Consider the following 18,128-nt stretch of genomic DNA (forward strand, 5'->3'; position numbering starts at 1 on the left):
CAACAGACTGGTTCCAAATTGGGAAAGGAGTACATCAAGGCTGCATATTGTCACCCTGCTTATTTAACTTATATGCAGAGTACATCATGCAAAATGCCAGGCTGGATGAAGCACAAGCTGGAATCAAGATTGCTGGGAGAAATATCAATAACCTCAGATATGCAGATGACACCACCTTTATGGCAGAAAGTGAAGAAGAACTAAAAGCCTCTTCATGAAAGTGAAAGAGGAGAATGAAAAAGTTGACTTAAAACTCAACATTAAGAAAACTAAGATCATGTCATCCGATCCCATCACTTCATGGCAAATAGATGGGGAAACAATGGAAACAGTGAGAGAGACTTTATTCTGGGGGGCTCCAAAATCACTGCAGATAGTGACCACAGCCATGAAATTAAAAGACATTTGCTCCTTGGAAGAAAAGCTATGCCCAACCTAGACCGCATATTAAAAAGCAGAGATATTACTTTGCCAACAAAGGTCCATCTAGTCAAAGCTGTGGTCTTTCCAGTAGTCATGTATGGATGTGAAAGTTGGACTATAAAGAAAGCTGAGCACTGAAGAATTGATGTTTTTGAACTATGGTGTTGGAGAAGACTCTTGAGAGACCCTTGAACTGCAAGGAGGTCCAACCAGTCAATCCTAAAGGAAATCAGTCCTAAATATTCACTGGAAGGACTGATGCTGAAGCTGAAACTCCAATACTTCGGCCACCTGATGTGAAGAACTGACTCATTGGAAAAGACCCTGATGCTGGGAAAGATTGAAGGCAGGAGAAGGGGATGACAGAGGATGAGATGGTTGGATGGCATTACCACCTCAATGGACATGAGTTTGAGCAAGTTCCAGGAGTTGGTGATAGACAGGGAGGTCTGGCATGCTGCAGTCCATGGGGTTGCAAAGAGTTGGACACGACTAAGCAACTGGACTGAACTGAAAATTGACATGAATGTCCTGCAGGGCTCTGAGAGGGTGAATGTGGATAATGCAGGTAAAGGACTCATCATAATTCCAGACATACACTAAGTTTTTATTAAACGGAGCTGCTGGTGACATCATTCTTGATGACTTTTGTCATGCTTTACAATGTTTGCATTATAGTTATATGCATATGTTAGCATTATAATGCTTTTATAATGTTAAATGCTTGCCTCTACAGACATCGGTGGTTCCCTAACTAGAATCCCCTCGGGAACCTTTAGAGCTCCTGTGCTCCAGCTGTGCTTCCCTTGTGACTCAGCGGCAAAGAAAAGTGAAAGAAAGTGTTAGTTGTTCAGTTGTGTCTGACTCTTTGCAACCCCATGGACTATAGACCATCAGGCTTCTTTGTCCATGGAATTCTCTATGCAAGAATATTGGAGTGGGTTGCCATTTCCTTCTCCAGAGTATCTTCCTGACCCAGGTCTCCTGCATTGCAGGCAGTGGCAAAGAATCCACTTGCAAATACGGGAGACACGGGTTTGATCCCTGAGTCGGGATCAAACAGAGAAGAAAACGGCAACCCACTCCAGTTGTCTTGCCTGGGAAATCTGGGAAGCCCAGGCAAAGACATACTTGCCACTTTACTCAGCACAACCCCTCCCAGTCATAGAATGTCATGAGACAAATTTGAAATGCACTCTGTATTTGAATGAGTCCTAAAACACTTTTCTTTGCATGGATAGAATCTTTTAGACTAACGTGAACAGTGCATGCTAACTAATTTCTCATTTTTTTGAAAGCCCTCCTGTATTCAGCCTTAATTTTGTTCTAAAGGTAGACAGCTATAGATATGAAGATACAGATGTAGATATAGATATGGATATAAAGGTATATATATTAACATATGCAACTTTATATATAGTAAAGGCACTATACTTTTAAGTCTCATTTGGGTGTAAGGTGATCATGAGCTCCCAAAAGCCTGAGAAACTGATAATGAAAATTGTGTGGAGATGATGATGAAAAAAAAATACACACACGCTTACCATTATTGCGACATGTTTATGCATAGAAACTGCATTTTGACTTTCAAGGTGTCATGTATTATTGACATAAACTTTTCCTTGTTCCATTGATATATTTTTCTATCTGTGAAAATAATTTGGGATATTTTTTCTGTCTGTGAAAATAATTTGGGAACGTTGGTTTGTAACGAAATACATCATCATTTTTCCCATTAAAAATAACAGGAATGTTTTTCATTCAGTGAGCAGGGTTTTTAGGAATAAATGAAAGTTGTTATGCAAGGCACTGTGTAATGGACAGAGCACTCCTTAGAAATTTTGAAAAAAATGAAGAAAGCACATGGAAGACGATGGAAGTCACTCAGATACGGCCAGTGTTAACCTGAGTCTTTTCCCCATCCATCCAGACATGGATGTCCATAGGCTGGTACCTTGCTTCACAGGTGGGGCCATGCTCCACGCACAGTGCTCCCCTGACAACGCACAGCGCTGGCTTTGGGTCATGGTGAACAGGCCTAAGCCTTTTCCTCCAGCATCTGTGGGCAGAGCTGAATGTGTTTGTCAAAGCTTGCTTTGAGAGCTCATTTGCTGAGTTCTGGCAGAGGAGAAAGCAGGGATAGCAGACACGGAGGTGAGCCCAGCTCTCCCAGCCCCTCTGCTCTCCTCTCACCCATCGTGAGTCAGGGCTCAGTCCTGGGCAGGACAACCCCAGAGGGACCTGGTCCAGAACCCAGACATGGAGGTCCGCTTCACTGAATTTCATCAACGTGCAGCCAGTGCTCCAGTGTGACAATCTGACTTTTAGATCCTCCTTCTGATCAACGGAGATCCGAACACCCAAAGTTACAAGGGTCCTTCGTGGGGTCACTATGTGTGTGTGTGTGCATGCTCAAGTTGCGTCTGACTCTTTGCCACCCCGTGGACTGTAACCTGCCGGGCTCCTCTGTCCATAGCAAGAACACTGGAGCGGGTTGCCATTTCCTACTCCTGGAGATCTTCCTGACCCAGGGATCGAACCCACATCTCTTGCATCTCCTGCACTGGCAGGCAGATTCCTTACCATGTCACTTAGAAAATAATAAAAATAAGGAAACTCTGTATTTGGCCCTGATCTACTCTATTGCTCCCTTACTTGGCCAAGTCAGGGGATATCTATGCTGTGTATACCCGCTGTGCCCCAACCTCACGAGATGTCCCCAGGCCTCCCGGGAACCTGGCAAAAGGGAAGTGAGCCAGGACAGGTGTCAGGCAAATGGGCCTGATTGCATCAACCACCCCTCCACACCCACCCAGTGTGGAGACACGGCAGTTGGCTGGGCAGTGGGACTTCTCCAGATGGGCTGTGTGGAGAAACGATGCCTCAGAAACCCCTGTGGGAGACAGGAAGGTGGCAGCTCCCTCCTACCTCCAGTTCCCCATTAGTCAAAATCCACCCCAGGAAGACTTCATTTCCTGGCACTTCTGTGAATGTCATCTGCCAGCCTCCTGGGTGATACATGATACCATGCCTGGCCACTAGGGGGCGTCAGGAAGTCTGGGTAAGTTACAGCAGCCTTGGATGAAGACACTGCTGCTGCTGCTGCTGCTGCTGCTAAGTCGCTTCACTCGTGTCCGACTCTGTACGACCCCATAGACGGCAGCCCACCAGGTTCCCCCGTCCCTGGGATTCTCCAGGCAAGAACACTGGAGTGGGTTGCCATTTCCTTCTCCAATGCATGCAGTGAAAAGTGAAAGTGAAGTCGCTCAGTCGTGTCCGACTCTTAGCGACCCCATGGACTGCAGCCTACCAGGCTCCTCCATCCATGGGATTCTCCAGGCAAGAGTACTGGACAATGGAGGGCCTCCTCTTACCTTCCTCATGTCTGGACAGCAGTACAGCAGAGCTGTACCTTCAGAGCAACACCTCCAGAGTCAAGAGATTCCAACCTGACCACATGCCCTGCATGAGCTTGGCATTGACATTGAGTCTCACTTTGCATAAACTTAAAATGAAGACGAAAATGATACCATTACCACCCCTCCCCTGGTTTGGAGTGAAGATGTGATTGAGGGCACAGACCCTCAGACCTTGCAGAAGACTTGTACACGGTGGTGGTGGTTTAGTCGCTATGTTGTGTCTGACTCTTTGCGACCCTATGGATGCAAAGGCTCCTCCGTCCATGGGATTCTCTAGGTAAGAATACTGGAGTGGGTTGCCATTTACTTCTCCAGGGGGTCTTCCCAACCTAGGGATCGAACCATGTCTCCTGCATTGCAGATGGATTCTTTGCCAACTGAGCCACCAGGGAAGCCAACAGTCAGTGCTTTGTAATTGACAGTTATCATCCTTACTCCCAGACAGTTCCTGGGGGAAGCAGTTAACTCAGGTTGGATGACAAACCCCGTGCCCTTGACCCTCACACAGTAAGGAGTTTACTGCTGGGTTATGTTCTCTGCCTGAGCCACTCTTCTTGATCTGTTTCATCAAAACATGAGACACAACAGCGGAAGGGCCAGCGGGACCCGGGCCTGAGGCTGCAGCCCAGGAGACCATGCTCTTCCGAGCAGCGTCCCCCAGGCTGGACCAGAGTGGGGACATGTTCCAGCTCCTTTTAAGTGCCACCGTCTTTGTCTGGCCCCCCCATTGCTCCCACAATGCCACCTTCTTCTTGGCTTCACTCAGTAAAAACACTGTGACTGCCTTTGTGGTGAGGGTACAGGAAGTGATCCTGTACTTGTTTTGTTACAGAATCCCAGGGGCCCTTCAGTTCAGTTCAGTTCAGTCGCTCAGTCGTGTCCGACTCTTTGCAACCCCATGAATCGCAGCACGCCAGGCCTCCCTGTCCATCACCAACTCCTGGAGTTCACTCAGACTCACGTCCATCGAGTCAGTGATGCTATCCAGCCATCTCATCCTCTGTCGTCCCCTTCTCCTCCTGCCCCCAATCCCTCCCAGCATCAGAGTCTTCTCCAATGAGTCAACTCTTCGCATGAGGTGGCCAAAGTACTGGAGTTTCAGCTTTAGCATCATTCCTTCCAAAGAAATCCCAGGGCTGATCTCCTTCAGAATGGACTGGTTGGATCTCCTTGCAGTCCAAGGGACTCTCAAGAGTCTTCTCCAACACCACAGTTCAAAAGCATCAATTCTTCAGCGCTCAGCCTTCTTCACAGTCCAACTCTCACATCCATACATGACCTCTTTGTTATTCTCAAATCACAATCCAAGGACACAAATAGACCCCTCAAGTTCTCCTGCTCTGAGGGATGGATCCTCACCTGCACCGAGCCCTCCAGGCTAGAGGCAGAGCTGGGTAGGGAAAACACAGAGGCCCAAAGAAATCTCACAGCTCTCATGGGTTGTTACCCCCTCTCCCTTGACATGTAGCCCTAGAATGGTTACCCTGAAATTAATCTGATATGACCTGCCTTCCTGTATCTTAACAGCAGAGGATGGGGAATGTTTGAAAAGGTAAATAATGTTGGCAGGTGTGTGTGTACACACGTGTGTATCTGCGGGCAAGTACGATTAAAGGCAACTAAATCCTAATGAAAGTGTCCACTTTTTCAGGGTTAATAAATTGCGATCAAGACAAGTCCAAATGAAGATGTGACTATTTTAGGGACTTCTCTGGTGGTCCCGTGGTTAAGACTATGTGCTCCCAATGCAGGGGGCCTGGGTTCAACCCCTGATCAGGGAGCTATATTCTGGGTGCTGCAAATAAGACCCGGTGAAGCCAAAGAAAAAGATATGACTATTTTAAAAGTCCCCCCCTTCTCATTATAAGAAAATAAGTTCACTTCCTCCTTCCAGCATGCATGACAGATTGCACTGAGTGGAGCTTTGGTTGGGATGGGTCGTGGAATTTATTCTCTGTTTTGCTGGTTGGGGACAACTAAGCTTGTTCTCCTCAGTCAGGAAGGATACAAAGCTGGTGCCTCGGGGCTCAAGTGACTCAGCTTCTCTAGCGCTACGTGCTGCTGATTGCTCTCTAGATGTCCAAGGGAACCTCAGAACTGAGCTCCACGTGGCTCAGGCAGGACCATAACCTTAGGTCTTGGACAAGTTTGGAAGCCTTTGGAATACAGGCTATACACTTCCTTCTTTCCTAAAGCTTCCGGAGGAGTGTTTGCATCAGGGAAATCCAGAGGAGCAGAGGCTGCTACAGCTCTTGTCCAAGCAGAGACTACCCAGCATTCACTGGTGCTCAGCTGACTTCAGAGCTGTGGGTACCCAGAGCATCACCACCCCAGAGGGAGCCAGAAAGCAGTCGGCCTTAGTCCACCTGAGGGAGACAAGGAAAGCTTCACAGAGCAGGTAGCCAGCTGGTGCCTGACCAGGGGAAGTGTCAGGTAGGTAAAAGAAGGTTACAATGAGGGGTGGGATGGGCACACAGGAATAGGTCCTACCGAAGCAAGAGAGAGCCTAGTTGAATCCATTCCCAGCTTTATCCCTGGAAATAAAAAAGTGGAGTCAGGCTCCACTGTCCCTAGGATTTTCCAGGCAAGAATTCTGGAGCAGGTTGCCATTTTCTATTGCAGGGGGATCTTCCCGACCCAGGGATCAAACCCGAGTCTCCTGTGGTACTGCATTGGCAGGTGGATTCTTTACCACTAGCACCACCAGGGAACCCCCAGGAATATGGTTACAGGCTATTTACATCACCCCAGTCATAGGGGTGGGAGAATGGTTAGCAACAGTGACTTTTTAATACTTTATTTGGCTGTGCTGGGTCCTTCATTGCTCCATGTGGGCTTTCTCTAGTTGTGGTGAGCAGGGACTACTCTCTGCTGCGGTGCACGGGCGTCTCACTGCGGTGGCTTCTCTTGTTGCAGAGCACCAGCTCTAGAACATGGGCTCAGTAGTTGGGGAGTTCAGGCTTAGCTGCCCTTCGGCATGTGGGATCCTCTTGGACCAGGGATCGAACCTGTGTTCTCTGTACTGGTAGCCAGATTTTTAATCGCTGGACCACCAGGGAAGTCCCAGCAGTGACTTTTAAAGGGGGAAGAGTTTTAAATGTTTCCTTTATGAAAGTGTTAGTCACTCAGTCATGTCTGACCCTTTGCAGCCCCATGGATGGTAGCTCCTCTGTCCATGGAATTCTCCAGGCAAGAACATTGGAGTGGGTTGCCATTCCTTTCTCCAGGGGATCTTCCCAACCCATGGGTAGAACCTGGGTCTCCTGCATTTCAGGCAGATTCTTTACTGTCTGAGCCACCAGAGAATACTTTCATTGTCATGTCTAAGAGAAATCTTAACTTTGTCCCATTTTTTTTCCTAGTTTCTTATTTTTAGTTTTTAAATTTAGCACTACAACCCATCATGAATTAATCTGGTAGATGGTGTCAGTAGGGTTGGAGATTTTTAAATATATCCAATGGTTTCAAGACAATTTGCTGAAAAAAAAAATTATTCTCCTCGCACTAAATTGCCTTTCCACCTTTGTCCAAAACCATGTGACCATACATATGTATTTTAAACAACAAATTAAATTTCTCTCATAGATAGGGCTACTTAGGTTTTACATTTCTTTTTGAGTGACTGAAACAATTTGTATCTTCCAAGAAATCTGTGTTCATCTCGATTGCCAAACATCATAAACTGTTCATAATATTCTTTTAGTGTCTGTAGAATCTGTAGTGTTTCCTCTCGTTCCTGACATTGGTCATTTGTTTATTCTTTTTCGCTTTATCAGTTTTGAAAGCAGTTTACAATTTTTTTTTTTTTTTTTGAGCTTCTTAAAGAATCAGCTTTGGGTTTAATTAAACTTTTCTCTATTATTTTTTCTTTCCAATGTCATTGACTTCCACTCTACCTTTGTTATTTCCCTTCTGCCTGTATTTTGGGTTGCTCTTCTTTTTCTAGTTTCTTAAAGTGGAAGCTAGGGTCGTAGATTTGAGACTTCTTCTAATTTAAGCATTTAGTGCTATAAATTTCCCTCTAAGTACTGCTTAACTTGCATTATAAGATACAAGGTCAACACACAAAAGTCAATTGGATTTCTATATACCAGCAATGAACAAGTAGAAACCAAAATTAGAAAGACAATACCATTTATAAAGGCTCTGAGAAAATACTTAGCTAGAAATCTAACCATACTTAACAGAATCTGCATGCTGAAACTACAAAATGCTGATAAAAGAAACTAAAGATGCAAAGAAACGGAGAGCTATGTCACGTGACTCACCATCACTAACATGTCAACCCTCCCCAAGTTTATCTACAGGCTTAATGTAATTTCAATCAATATCCCAGCAGCACTTTTATATAGGTAAGTTGATTCTAAATTTTATACAGAAAGGCAACACTGATAGAAAAGTCAAGATAATTTTGAAAGGGAAGAATAAAGATGGAGAAATCACACTATCAGATTTTTAAGACTAAGCTACAGTAATCTTGACCATTAGCGTGGTCAAGACTACTGTAAAAGGAGAGACCCATAGACCAGTGAAGGAGAATACAAAGTCCAGAAACAGATACAGTCAAATACGGCTGACTGACTCTTGATAAAGACACAAAAGAAATTTAGTGAAAAAGAACAGTCGTTTAAACAAATAGTCCCAAAACAACTGGGAGCATATAGATATGCTCCCAAAACAAAAACATAAACTTCACATTAAAAAAAATTAACACAAACTAGATCATAAACCTAAATGTAATATGTAAAACTATAAAATATTTAGGAGAAAACATAGGAGAAACTCTTTGAGAACTGGAGCTGGACAAAGATTTCTTAGACATGAAGCCAAAAAAGCATAATCCATAAAAGGAAAACGTTAATAAATTGAACTTTATCAAAAGTAAAATTTGTGCTCTATGAAAAATACTGGTAAGTGAATGAAAAGACAAGTTGCAGACTAGGACAAAATAGTGCAAAGTACATACATATCTGACAACAGATTTATGTCTAGAATATACAGATTCTAAACAACAAGAAAACTAACAACTCAATTTAAAAATGAACAAATGGGTGTTCTTTGGAAGGAATGATGCTAAAGCTGAAACTCCAGTACTTTGGCCACCTCATGCAAAGAGCTGACTCATTGGAAAAGACCCTGATGCTGGGAGGGATTGGGGGCAGGAGGAGAAGGGGATGACAGATGAGATGGCTGGATGGCATCACTGACTCGATGGACATGAGTTTGAGTGAACTCCGGGAGTTGGTGATGGACAGGGAGGCCTGGCGTGCTGCAATTCATGGGGTCGCAGTCGGACATGACTGAGCGACTGAACTAAACTGAACTGAGTTGAACAGACACTTCGCCAAAGGTAGGCAGATGGCAGGTAAGCACATGAGATGATGTTCAGCATGACCAGCCGTTAGGGAAATGCAAATTAAAACCATGAAGAGGGAATTCCCTGGTGGTCCAGTGGCTAGGACTTAGACTCCAAGCTTCCACTCAGGGGCACAGGTTTGATCCCTGATTGGGGAACCAAGATCCTGCAAGCCTCACAGTGCCGCCAAAGTAAAAAAACAAAACAAAACAAAAAAAAACCACAACAAGAACTCACTACACATCTATAAAAACAGCGAAAATAAGCACCAAGAATATCAAGTGCTGGTGAAGACACAGAGTAACTGTAACCACCCACTTGCTGGTTTAACAATTTCTTCTCAAACCCACCATACAAATAAGCTTACAAGAGGCCATATTTTGACATTATGGCTTTAGGCAAACACATCCTCACCAGCAGACTCAACACAAGTTTCTCATCAAAGAACATGTGTGTGCACACGCGTACACTCCGTCAGTCCTTTCTGTGACCCCATGGACTGTAGCCCGCTGGGTTCCTCTGTCCATGGGATTCTCCAGGCAAGAATATTGGATCTTTCCGACCCAGGGACCGAACCCATGTCCCTTAGGTCTCCTGCATTGGCAGGTGGGTTCTTTACCACTAGCACTACCTGGGAAGCCCAGAGAACATATGAAACAAATGTAAATTGTTTAAATGAATAGTAAAATGTTTTTCTTTTCATGGGTGGAGTCTTCTAGATCTCAGCCTGTTATGTGTATTCACTCTTTGCTCATTTAAAAAAATCTCTTATATTCAGCCTTGATTTTGTCCTGAAGTAGGGTCAGCGAACATTTTCTGTAAAGGTATAGAATAAATACTCTCACCTTTGGGAAACATTAGGCCTCTGATGTAACTCCTTAACTCTGCCCTCAGCAGGGCAGATGGGGACAGTAGTTAATTCATGTCTATACAGCGGGTTCCAATAAAACTTAACAAAAACGGACTGTGACTTGATTTGCCCATAGGCCCAAGTTCACCAACCCCCATCCCAGGAGCTGGAGAAGGAGATGGAGCTACGGCAGGTTTAGCACACAGCTGGCGGCAGTGGGGCGGGGCCAGCTTCCGTGGAGAAGCATTTAATGAGGCGGCTAATGAGCACTGAACCTGGCGGCTGCCTGGTTTTGCTGGAGAAACATCCCAGCTGCTTGCACGTACTGGTCCCGAGGTAGTTTCAAGAGACATCCCCTTCCTCACCCAGATCTGCTTCAGTGGCCTGTCCATGTTCTAAAGTCCTTTCAGCATCTGTGCGGCGAGGGTAGATGGAACCTGAGGCGTGGAGGGGCTGAGGGCCTGTGTTAAGTGGCAGAGCTGTGTCAAGAGCCCAACTCTGACCTCAACTCCAAGTCTGACCCACTGAACGAGCCCCTCTTTCCAGGCAGGGCGGTGCCCAGAAAAACAGGCTTGTAATGTCACCTGCCTCAACACGAAAGTAACTGAAGTGTTTCTCAGGGTTGTTCAGGGCTGCCATCAGAATTGCCTGTCCCATCGGCCTCTCTGGGGGTGGGATCCAGCTGACCTTGACATATACCTCCTCCTCTGGCCCCTCCGGTGGCCCAAGACAGAGCCAGGGTTCAGGGCTTTGTGCAGAGAAGCCCTGGTACCATGATACCCACAGCAGGCTTAAAGGAATAGACTTTATTAATCTAGCTTTCAAATACTAGAGGCTAAAATTCAGCTGAACTCGAACAATCTATTTACAGAGTGCTGTCCACAGACCAGGTGGGGATGGGCCGCTCTTCACCCATGACTCAGAGGACGTTTATATACACCTGACCAAACCCTCAGTGACAGGATACCAGGCAGGAGGGCAGTAGGTCAACAGAGAGATGGACAGACAGACACAGACAAAGGCCGAGATGGTCGAGCGGGCCCGCGGGCCTGGCTCAGTGCTTCTTCAGGCTGTAGGCCAGGCTGCCAGGGACCCTGGGGCCCTGCAGGGGCGGCGAGTTCCACACGGCGGAGCTGGTGCGCTTATGGTAGCGGGGCTTGCTCTTCTGAAAGATTTCCTCCAAGTCCAGTTGGAGGAGGCTTCCAAAGAGGTCCATAAGGTCTGGGGGCTGGTAATACTGGCGGATGACGGCCTGGCTGAGCTGGGTGCCTGCGGGGGCACATGAAGGGCTGGCTCACTGCCCTGGGTTCCCCCTGAGCCTCCTCCCGTCTCCCTGCCCCCCCACAGAACCCCTGTCAACCTCTCCGCCTCATCACTCCCCCACCTCCTGCCACATCAACTCTCCTCAGAGTCCTCCTCCACAAAACAGCGATAACCCCTCACTGCCCGCTCCTGCAAGCCCTGTTCTGGCAGCTCACGTGAGCCAGGCACTTGGCTGAGGTCACTGCATGACCGCCTCATTGTGAGACCACCACGGCCACCTCGGTGAGACCTGCCCAAAGGCACACAGCTGGTGACCGGCAGAGCTGGGGTCTGAAGACAAGTCCAGCTCCCAGACCAACACATTTGACACCATGCTTGAAGGCCTTGATCGGCTACTCGTGACATCAACACTGCCAGCCCCATCACGTACAGTGCAGGCTGGGGCTGCTGGAGGCTCAGAGCCTAGAGTGAAGCTGAGGAGGAACCCAGGGGGTCAGGGTGGCAGAATGCGTGCCCAGCGCTTGCCTCGTACCAGGCCTTCCTGCACTAATGTGCTTCGTCATCAGTAGCCCTTCTCAGCTGGGTGCTCTCAGCACCCCCATTCCAGATGGGAAAACTGAGAGTTCAAGTGGGCTGGTCGAGGTCAACCACAATTAGCCTGGCATCCCAGCCACGCTGACTCCTGCCAGCTGCCACCTCCAGAATGACTTACTATTAAGGAGATGGAGTCAGATTCCCGTTACTGTGGGGTTTAGATGAGGTGAGACTCACAGGGCCTGTGGTCTGTAGAGGGCTGAGCTTCCGGGGCTCTGGGCCCTTCCTCAGGGGAGTGAGGCCCACCCCGCTCCCAGCTCGGCCAGCTCTGTGAGATGGGCACCCACTGGCCTTGCTCACTCCCACAAGCTTTGGACCCAGGCCTAAAGCACCTTCAAACTCACCCACACTCCCGTTTAGAGACGTGTAAACTCGGGGACCAATCCTGCTCAAGGTCCCCCATCTCCACCCCCAACTCCCGCCACCAGCTGGCCAGAACCCCTGCTCCAGGTCTTTATGCACGGCCAAAGCCCCGCTACCTCTCTGAGCTCTATTCCCATCCCAGGCGACATATTTGGGTCTATCTGGCCTGCTGGGTGGGGCTCCCAGGGGGAGGCCAGAGTCTGAGGCGGAATACCCAGCACCACGCCTGCCAGCAGTCAGCCAGGATCTAACACATCTGCTGAGAATGGAGGCACCCATCACCGTAAATCTGGTCTACAGGTGAGCCCACTGGTCACAGGGCACCCACCCTTTCCAGCAGCGTCCGGAGGTCCGATGCAGAGTTGGCCCAAGACTCAAGCTGCCAGCCCATGGGCACAATGGGCTCCTGACACCCACAGCCACCAAGCCCTCGGAGTCACAAGTGGGGACCCGCCCTCCTGGGGAGCTCCAGGCCCTGCTCACCTCGGGCCCAGCTGGGGATGGGCTTCCGGGGATGGGCCTCGTCATCGGTGGAGTCATCACTGTTCAGATCCATCCCGTAGTCATCCGCATTGATCTTGGGGGGGGCCCTGTGCCCCTGAGGGGTCATCTGATACGAGCTACAAGCTGGAGACTGGAAAAGATGAACATGGCTACTGGCTGCCCACCCTGCATGCTGGCCTCTCCTGAAGCTGAGAAGCACCAGGCTCTGGCCACCTTCCCTCGTTTCACAGGGAAAAGAAAGAAAAAGGTTCAGGGGTCGCTTTTTGATTGGGGAAAAAAAAAAACATGCCACATACATGACTCTTGTGTCTTCCTTTTTCATGTAAAAGTGTGTTACAAACGTTCTTCCAGGTCAGTGTGTGTATGTGTGTGTATGTCCTTTGAATGGCTGCAGGGCACTGCACTGGGAACTCCATGATTTGTAATTTAACCACCTGGTTCAGCGACCTTCCAAGTTTTCAACATCCTAAACTATACTGCAACGAAAACCCTTCCTCACACTATATCCGTCTGTAACAGCATTAACAGCCTAAATGCTTGTCGGGAAGGGCTGATTAAAGAAATTCTGGTACCAACTAAGTGGAACACAGCCACCAAAGGAAATTAATAAATGGTGAAACAGGTGTGTACAATACATTAAACAAGCAAAAAAAAGGTGAAACAGGCGTGTACAATACATTAAAGAAGCAAAAAAAAAAAGGAGGGGAAACAGGTGTGTACAACACATTAAACAAGCAAAAAAAAGGAGGTGAAACAGGCGTGTACAACACATTAAACACGCAAAAAAAAAAGGAAGGGAAACAGGCGTGTACAATACATTAAACAAGCAAAAAAAAAAGGAGGGGAAACAGGCGTGTATAACACATTAAACACACACAAAAAAAAGGAGGAAAAAAAAAAAAATCAAGCTGCCAAAGGGTATGTGTTCTGGACTGAATGTTTGTATTCTTCCCCCACATTCCTATGATAAATCCTAATCCCCAGTGTGATGGTATCTGGAGGTGGGACCTTTGGGAGGCACAGCCCTCCTCAGTGGGTTCAGTTCCCTTAGAAAAGACCCCAGAGAGCGCCCTCTCCCCTCCAGCCATGTGAGGACACAGCGAGAAGACGGCCATCTGTGAACCGGAGGAGGCCGCTCACCTGCCAGTGCCTTGACCCTGGACTTCCAGCGTGTCTGCTGTTTAAGCCGCCCAGTCTAGGGTCATTTGTTGTAGCAGCACGAACAGACTGAGACGGTATGTACAGTCTGGGCCCATTTAAAAAACTATACTTATGTGTGCATGAGAAAAAGTGTGTACAAAATATTTATGAATGTTTAAATATAGAAAGAAATACACCAGACTTAGACTTTTCCTTTTGAGGGCACCTTTCTTTTGCTTTGTATTCTTTTATAAAGTTCAATTTTTTTTTTTTTTTTAACTACTTTCTACTTTCAGAATAAAGAACAATACATATATCAAAAATAGTGGGGGGAGAAAAAAACAAATGGGCTGATTGTATCCTTCCTGTTTCTCATGAAGGGAAGTGAAGGTCGCTCAGTCGTGTTCAACTTTTTGCAACCCCATGGGCTGTACGGTCCATGGAATTCTCCAGGCCAGAATACTGGAGTGGGTAGCCTTTCCCTTCTCCAGGGGATTTTCCCAACCCAGGGATCGAACCCAGGTCTCCCTCATTACAGGTGGATTCTTTACCAGTTGAGCCACAGGGAAGCCCCCTCTTTCTCATGGTCCTAATTTACTCAGCCTGTGCCTCCAGCTCCTGGGAAGAGAATCATCAGAGACGGGGGCCGTCTCCGCCCTGATGCCCGGGGCTCACCTGCACGTCCACGGTCACATTCAGGCTATTGCTGGCAGCCGCGGCCTCCTTGGCCTTCTTCTCCTGTTCCTCCTGCAGCCGCTGCTCAGCCAGACGCTGCTGCTCTTCCTGGGGCCCGGAGACAGCAGGAGGCAGGATGTCACAGACCAGGGGAGTGCGCTCCCCTCCTCTGCGCCAACCCCAGCACAGCCAGGCAGGCACAGCAGCTCCTGCCCGAACCACTGGGGCCAGGCCGCCCCAGCCCAGAGCTCAGTGCAGAGCCCGCGGGAGCCACACGCCCGGCCCCCCGTTACCTTTCTCTTCTTCTCCTCCAGCTCCCGCTGCAACCGCTCCTTCTGTAACCGCAAGGCCTTCTCTCTCTCCTGCAGCTCCCTGAGGACCGAGACAGAGCACGTCAGGGTGGGAAGCTGAGCCCCTGTTCGTCCCTGCCAGGGAAGCCAGGCCCCCTGGCCCACTGGCAGGGCGGGCACGCCAGCTGAGGGCCAGCAGCTACACCGGAGGCTGGCGTGCACACCCGACAGGGTGGGGGTGCTGGGCTTCGGGGCCACCAAGCTGGGGCCCCCTCCTCCACAACCCTGCACCTCGCTCTTATCTGCCGTACGATGGGAACCCAGCTCCTTTCCTCCAGAGTTGACAGGAGAGTGAAATGAGGTCTTCCGAGTCACTGCCACTCATCCTGACCGCAGGCCCACACCCGGGCCTGACGTGAAGCCGGGCGGGGCTGCTCACGGGCCACCTCCGTGTACTTGCTTGGATGACCCTGAACAAATCACGGAACCTCTCTGAACCTGTGTGCCCCTCTGGAGGTGGAGCTGCTGGTGTGCCGGCCACAGGTTTAAACAAGGAAATGGGTGGAAGGCGTATAGCTGCCAACCATTATGACCACCAAACCACTGTCCGTCCCCTCGAAGCCCCTGGTGCTGCCTAGCACACATCCAATTCTAAAACCACACCAGCTGCCACCCTCTGCTCCCTTCCCAGGCTCCTGTCTCTGACTCTGCCCACAGGTCAAAGGACACCTTTGTGCCAATCATCAAGCACGGGAGACAGCCCTGATGCAGTGAGCCCCCTGGCAGTGGACCCCCCATGCACGTGGACCCCCCCACCAGGGGTACCCCACGTAGACACCTGGTGTTTCCTAGGAAGTGGAGGCAGGGCCTGGGCTGAGGTCTGCCCGTGTGTTTACACATGCACAGGCAGAGTTCTCTATGTCTACACACAGGCATAGGGCCCCATACAGCTCGGGGCCAACGGTGACTGGTTTATCCTCCCTGGCACCCCCAGGACCCAGCACAACCAGGCACAGGGACTGGCCTTGGATAAACAGCGGTGGAACTAAGTGTGGAAATCTTGCCTATCGCAGAGACCCCTGTCTCTGAAAGGGCTCATCCACCATGGTCCCCAATGGGGGTGGGGGGCAGCCAGGAAATGTTGATGGGACGCAACCCGAGTCATCATCAGAATAGAGGAGCAGAGTGGTGGGCAAGAGCCAAGGACGCCAGAGGGCATCCTTTTTGGTGGGACGCTCCCACCCAAAGACCCTCAGCGACTGCTGAGAAATGCTGGCTCATCCTGCAACCTCCCTGCCTCATGTCAGCTGAGAAAAAAACACACCAAAGGGCTCAGCTTATCCGGCTTGAGGCAGAATGAAGACAAAGTCCTGAGTGACTCTGCCCCGTACTCCTCAAATCTCCAGCAGCCAACACACCATGTTTGGGTGGTCTGCCTGGTTTGGAGCCAAGAGAAAAAAAGCCTCCCTGTTTTGCAAAGCGTCAGTTTCTCAGTCATGTCTGACTCTCTGTGACCCCATGGACTGCAGCCCACTAGGCTCCTCTGTCCACGGGGATTCTCCAGGCCAGAATACTGGAGTGGGTAGCCATTCCCTTTTCCAGGGGATCCTCCTGACCCAGGGATTGAACCCGGGTCTCCTGCACTGCAGGAAGATTCTTTCCCATCTGAGCCACCAAGGAAGCCTATAGGAAGAAGGGAAACCTTCTTTTCCAGACCCCCGAGTGAAGGTGGGAGCTGCCCCTGGGTCATGGCTACACCTGTGTCAACCACACGCACAGGAGGACAGCGTGGCCCCCAGGGGGTGGGCCACCCACCCGGCCGCTCACCTCTCGGCCTGCAGCCGCTCCTGCTCCCTCTTCCGCTCCTGCTCGCGCTGCTCCGCCAGCTGCCGCTCCTGCTCGCGCTGCTCTGCCAGCCTCCTGGCCTCGGCTGCCTTCCGCAGCCGCTCCTGCTCCTCCTCCCTCCTCTTCTGCAGCAGCTCCTGGTGCCGCCGCTCCTCTTCCTCCTGTCAACAGGGAGCGTGGTTAGGGCCCGCAGGCCAGCCCGGGCTGCAGGGGCCACAAAGCGTCTGGGGAGGAAGAGGGGCGTGAGCCCAGGACACCCCACCAAAGCCCCGTCCACAAGGAGCACCTGACCGGCCTGAGAGGCATCCCGCAACAACTTTTGCTGCTGTAGCATGTTTACAGACTGGAGCCAGACCCTGGAGCTGGAGGACACCAGGCGGGTCACACAAGCCCTCTGGCCTGGTTTGTCCTCGTTGATAAAACATGGACAACAGTTACGGCCACGCCTCATGAGACTGCTGGGTTTATATACACGACGCACTTAGAACAGTGGCTGGCACTATGTAAATGCTTCATACGTTTCAGCCACTAGTCTTGCAACCCCCTAATGCCAGATTTGCATCCCCTAGAGTCATGAGCGACTGAACTGACTGACTGACTGACTGAGAGTCATAAGACTGAGGTCTCAGGAATAGGTAGGCCTGTAAATTTATGTGCTGTGCTTAGTTTCTCAGCCGTGTCCGACTCTTTGTGTCCCCATGGACTGTAGTTCGCCAGGCTCCTCTGTCCATGGGGATTCTACAGGCACGAATACTGGAGTGGGTTGCTCCTGACCCAGGGATCAAACCCAGGTCTCCCACATTGCAGGTGGATTCTTTACCATCTGAGCCACCAGGGAAGCCCTGTAATCTTAATCCTAATCCTCACAACAACCCTATCAAGTAGATACCACTGTTACCTGAAGGAAATGAAGCACAGAGAGGTCAAGGAACCCACCCAAGGTCACACAGCTAACAGGGCAGAAATGAAATTGGAAGTCTGGCTCCCGAGGCCATGGACTTAGCCCTCAAACTGCTGCCTCTGCAGAAAACACAAGGCAGGTCGCCGTCACCATCCCCATCTCCACAGCCTCTGCTGCAGCTCCTTCCGAGCTCAAGGTGACAAGATCCACCAGGATCAACCTGGTGCAGCGGCGTGTGCCCAGCGGTCCTCGGGGTCCTGCAGACTCCCCCACCTCTTCCCTGCGGCCGCGCCCGGTGTTCGCACCTGCTGCAGCCACTTGAGCCTCCGTGCCTCCTCCTCCTGCTTCCTGCGCGCCTCCACCTCCTCCATCTTCTTAGCTGCTGCCTTCTTTCTGGCCTTCTCCTCTGCTAGCCGCTCCTCCTTGGCCTGCGGAGCCCATGCCCAGATGCCCATCGGAACAGCCCCCTCACTCAACCCTTTGGAGGGGGGCTCGGTACTCTGCG

The 18,128-nt window shown here is 49.9% G+C and overlaps 1 protein-coding gene across 2 annotated transcripts in view; it reads right to left on the reverse strand.

The window, feature by feature from the left end:
* Positions 1–10,839: 10,839 nt before the first annotated feature.
* INCENP (inner centromere protein) overlaps positions 10,840–18,128 on the reverse strand; it is a 30,610-nt gene continuing 23,321 nt past the window's right edge. The window contains exons 13-19 of one of the 2 annotated variants that reach the window (XM_055581074.1): positions 17,929–18,051; positions 17,009–17,131; positions 16,705–16,883; positions 14,881–14,959; positions 14,588–14,695; positions 12,752–12,902; positions 10,840–11,317 (exon numbers count right to left, since the gene is read on the reverse strand). In XM_055581074.1, the coding sequence (XP_055437049.1) occupies positions 11,103–11,317; positions 12,752–12,902; positions 14,588–14,695; positions 14,881–14,959; positions 16,705–16,883; positions 17,009–17,131; positions 17,929–18,051 (978 nt within the window). In that variant the 3' untranslated portion in view covers positions 10,840–11,102. The remainder of the gene's footprint in view (positions 11,318–12,751; positions 12,903–14,587; positions 14,696–14,880; positions 14,960–16,704; positions 16,884–17,008; positions 17,132–17,928; positions 18,052–18,128) is intronic. The other variant, XM_055581076.1, reaches the window with a different exon arrangement.

Source organism: Bubalus kerabau, chromosome 5, assembly GCF_029407905.1.
Source record: "Bubalus kerabau isolate K-KA32 ecotype Philippines breed swamp buffalo chromosome 5, PCC_UOA_SB_1v2, whole genome shotgun sequence".
NCBI lineage: Eukaryota > Metazoa > Chordata > Mammalia > Artiodactyla > Bovidae > Bubalus > Bubalus kerabau.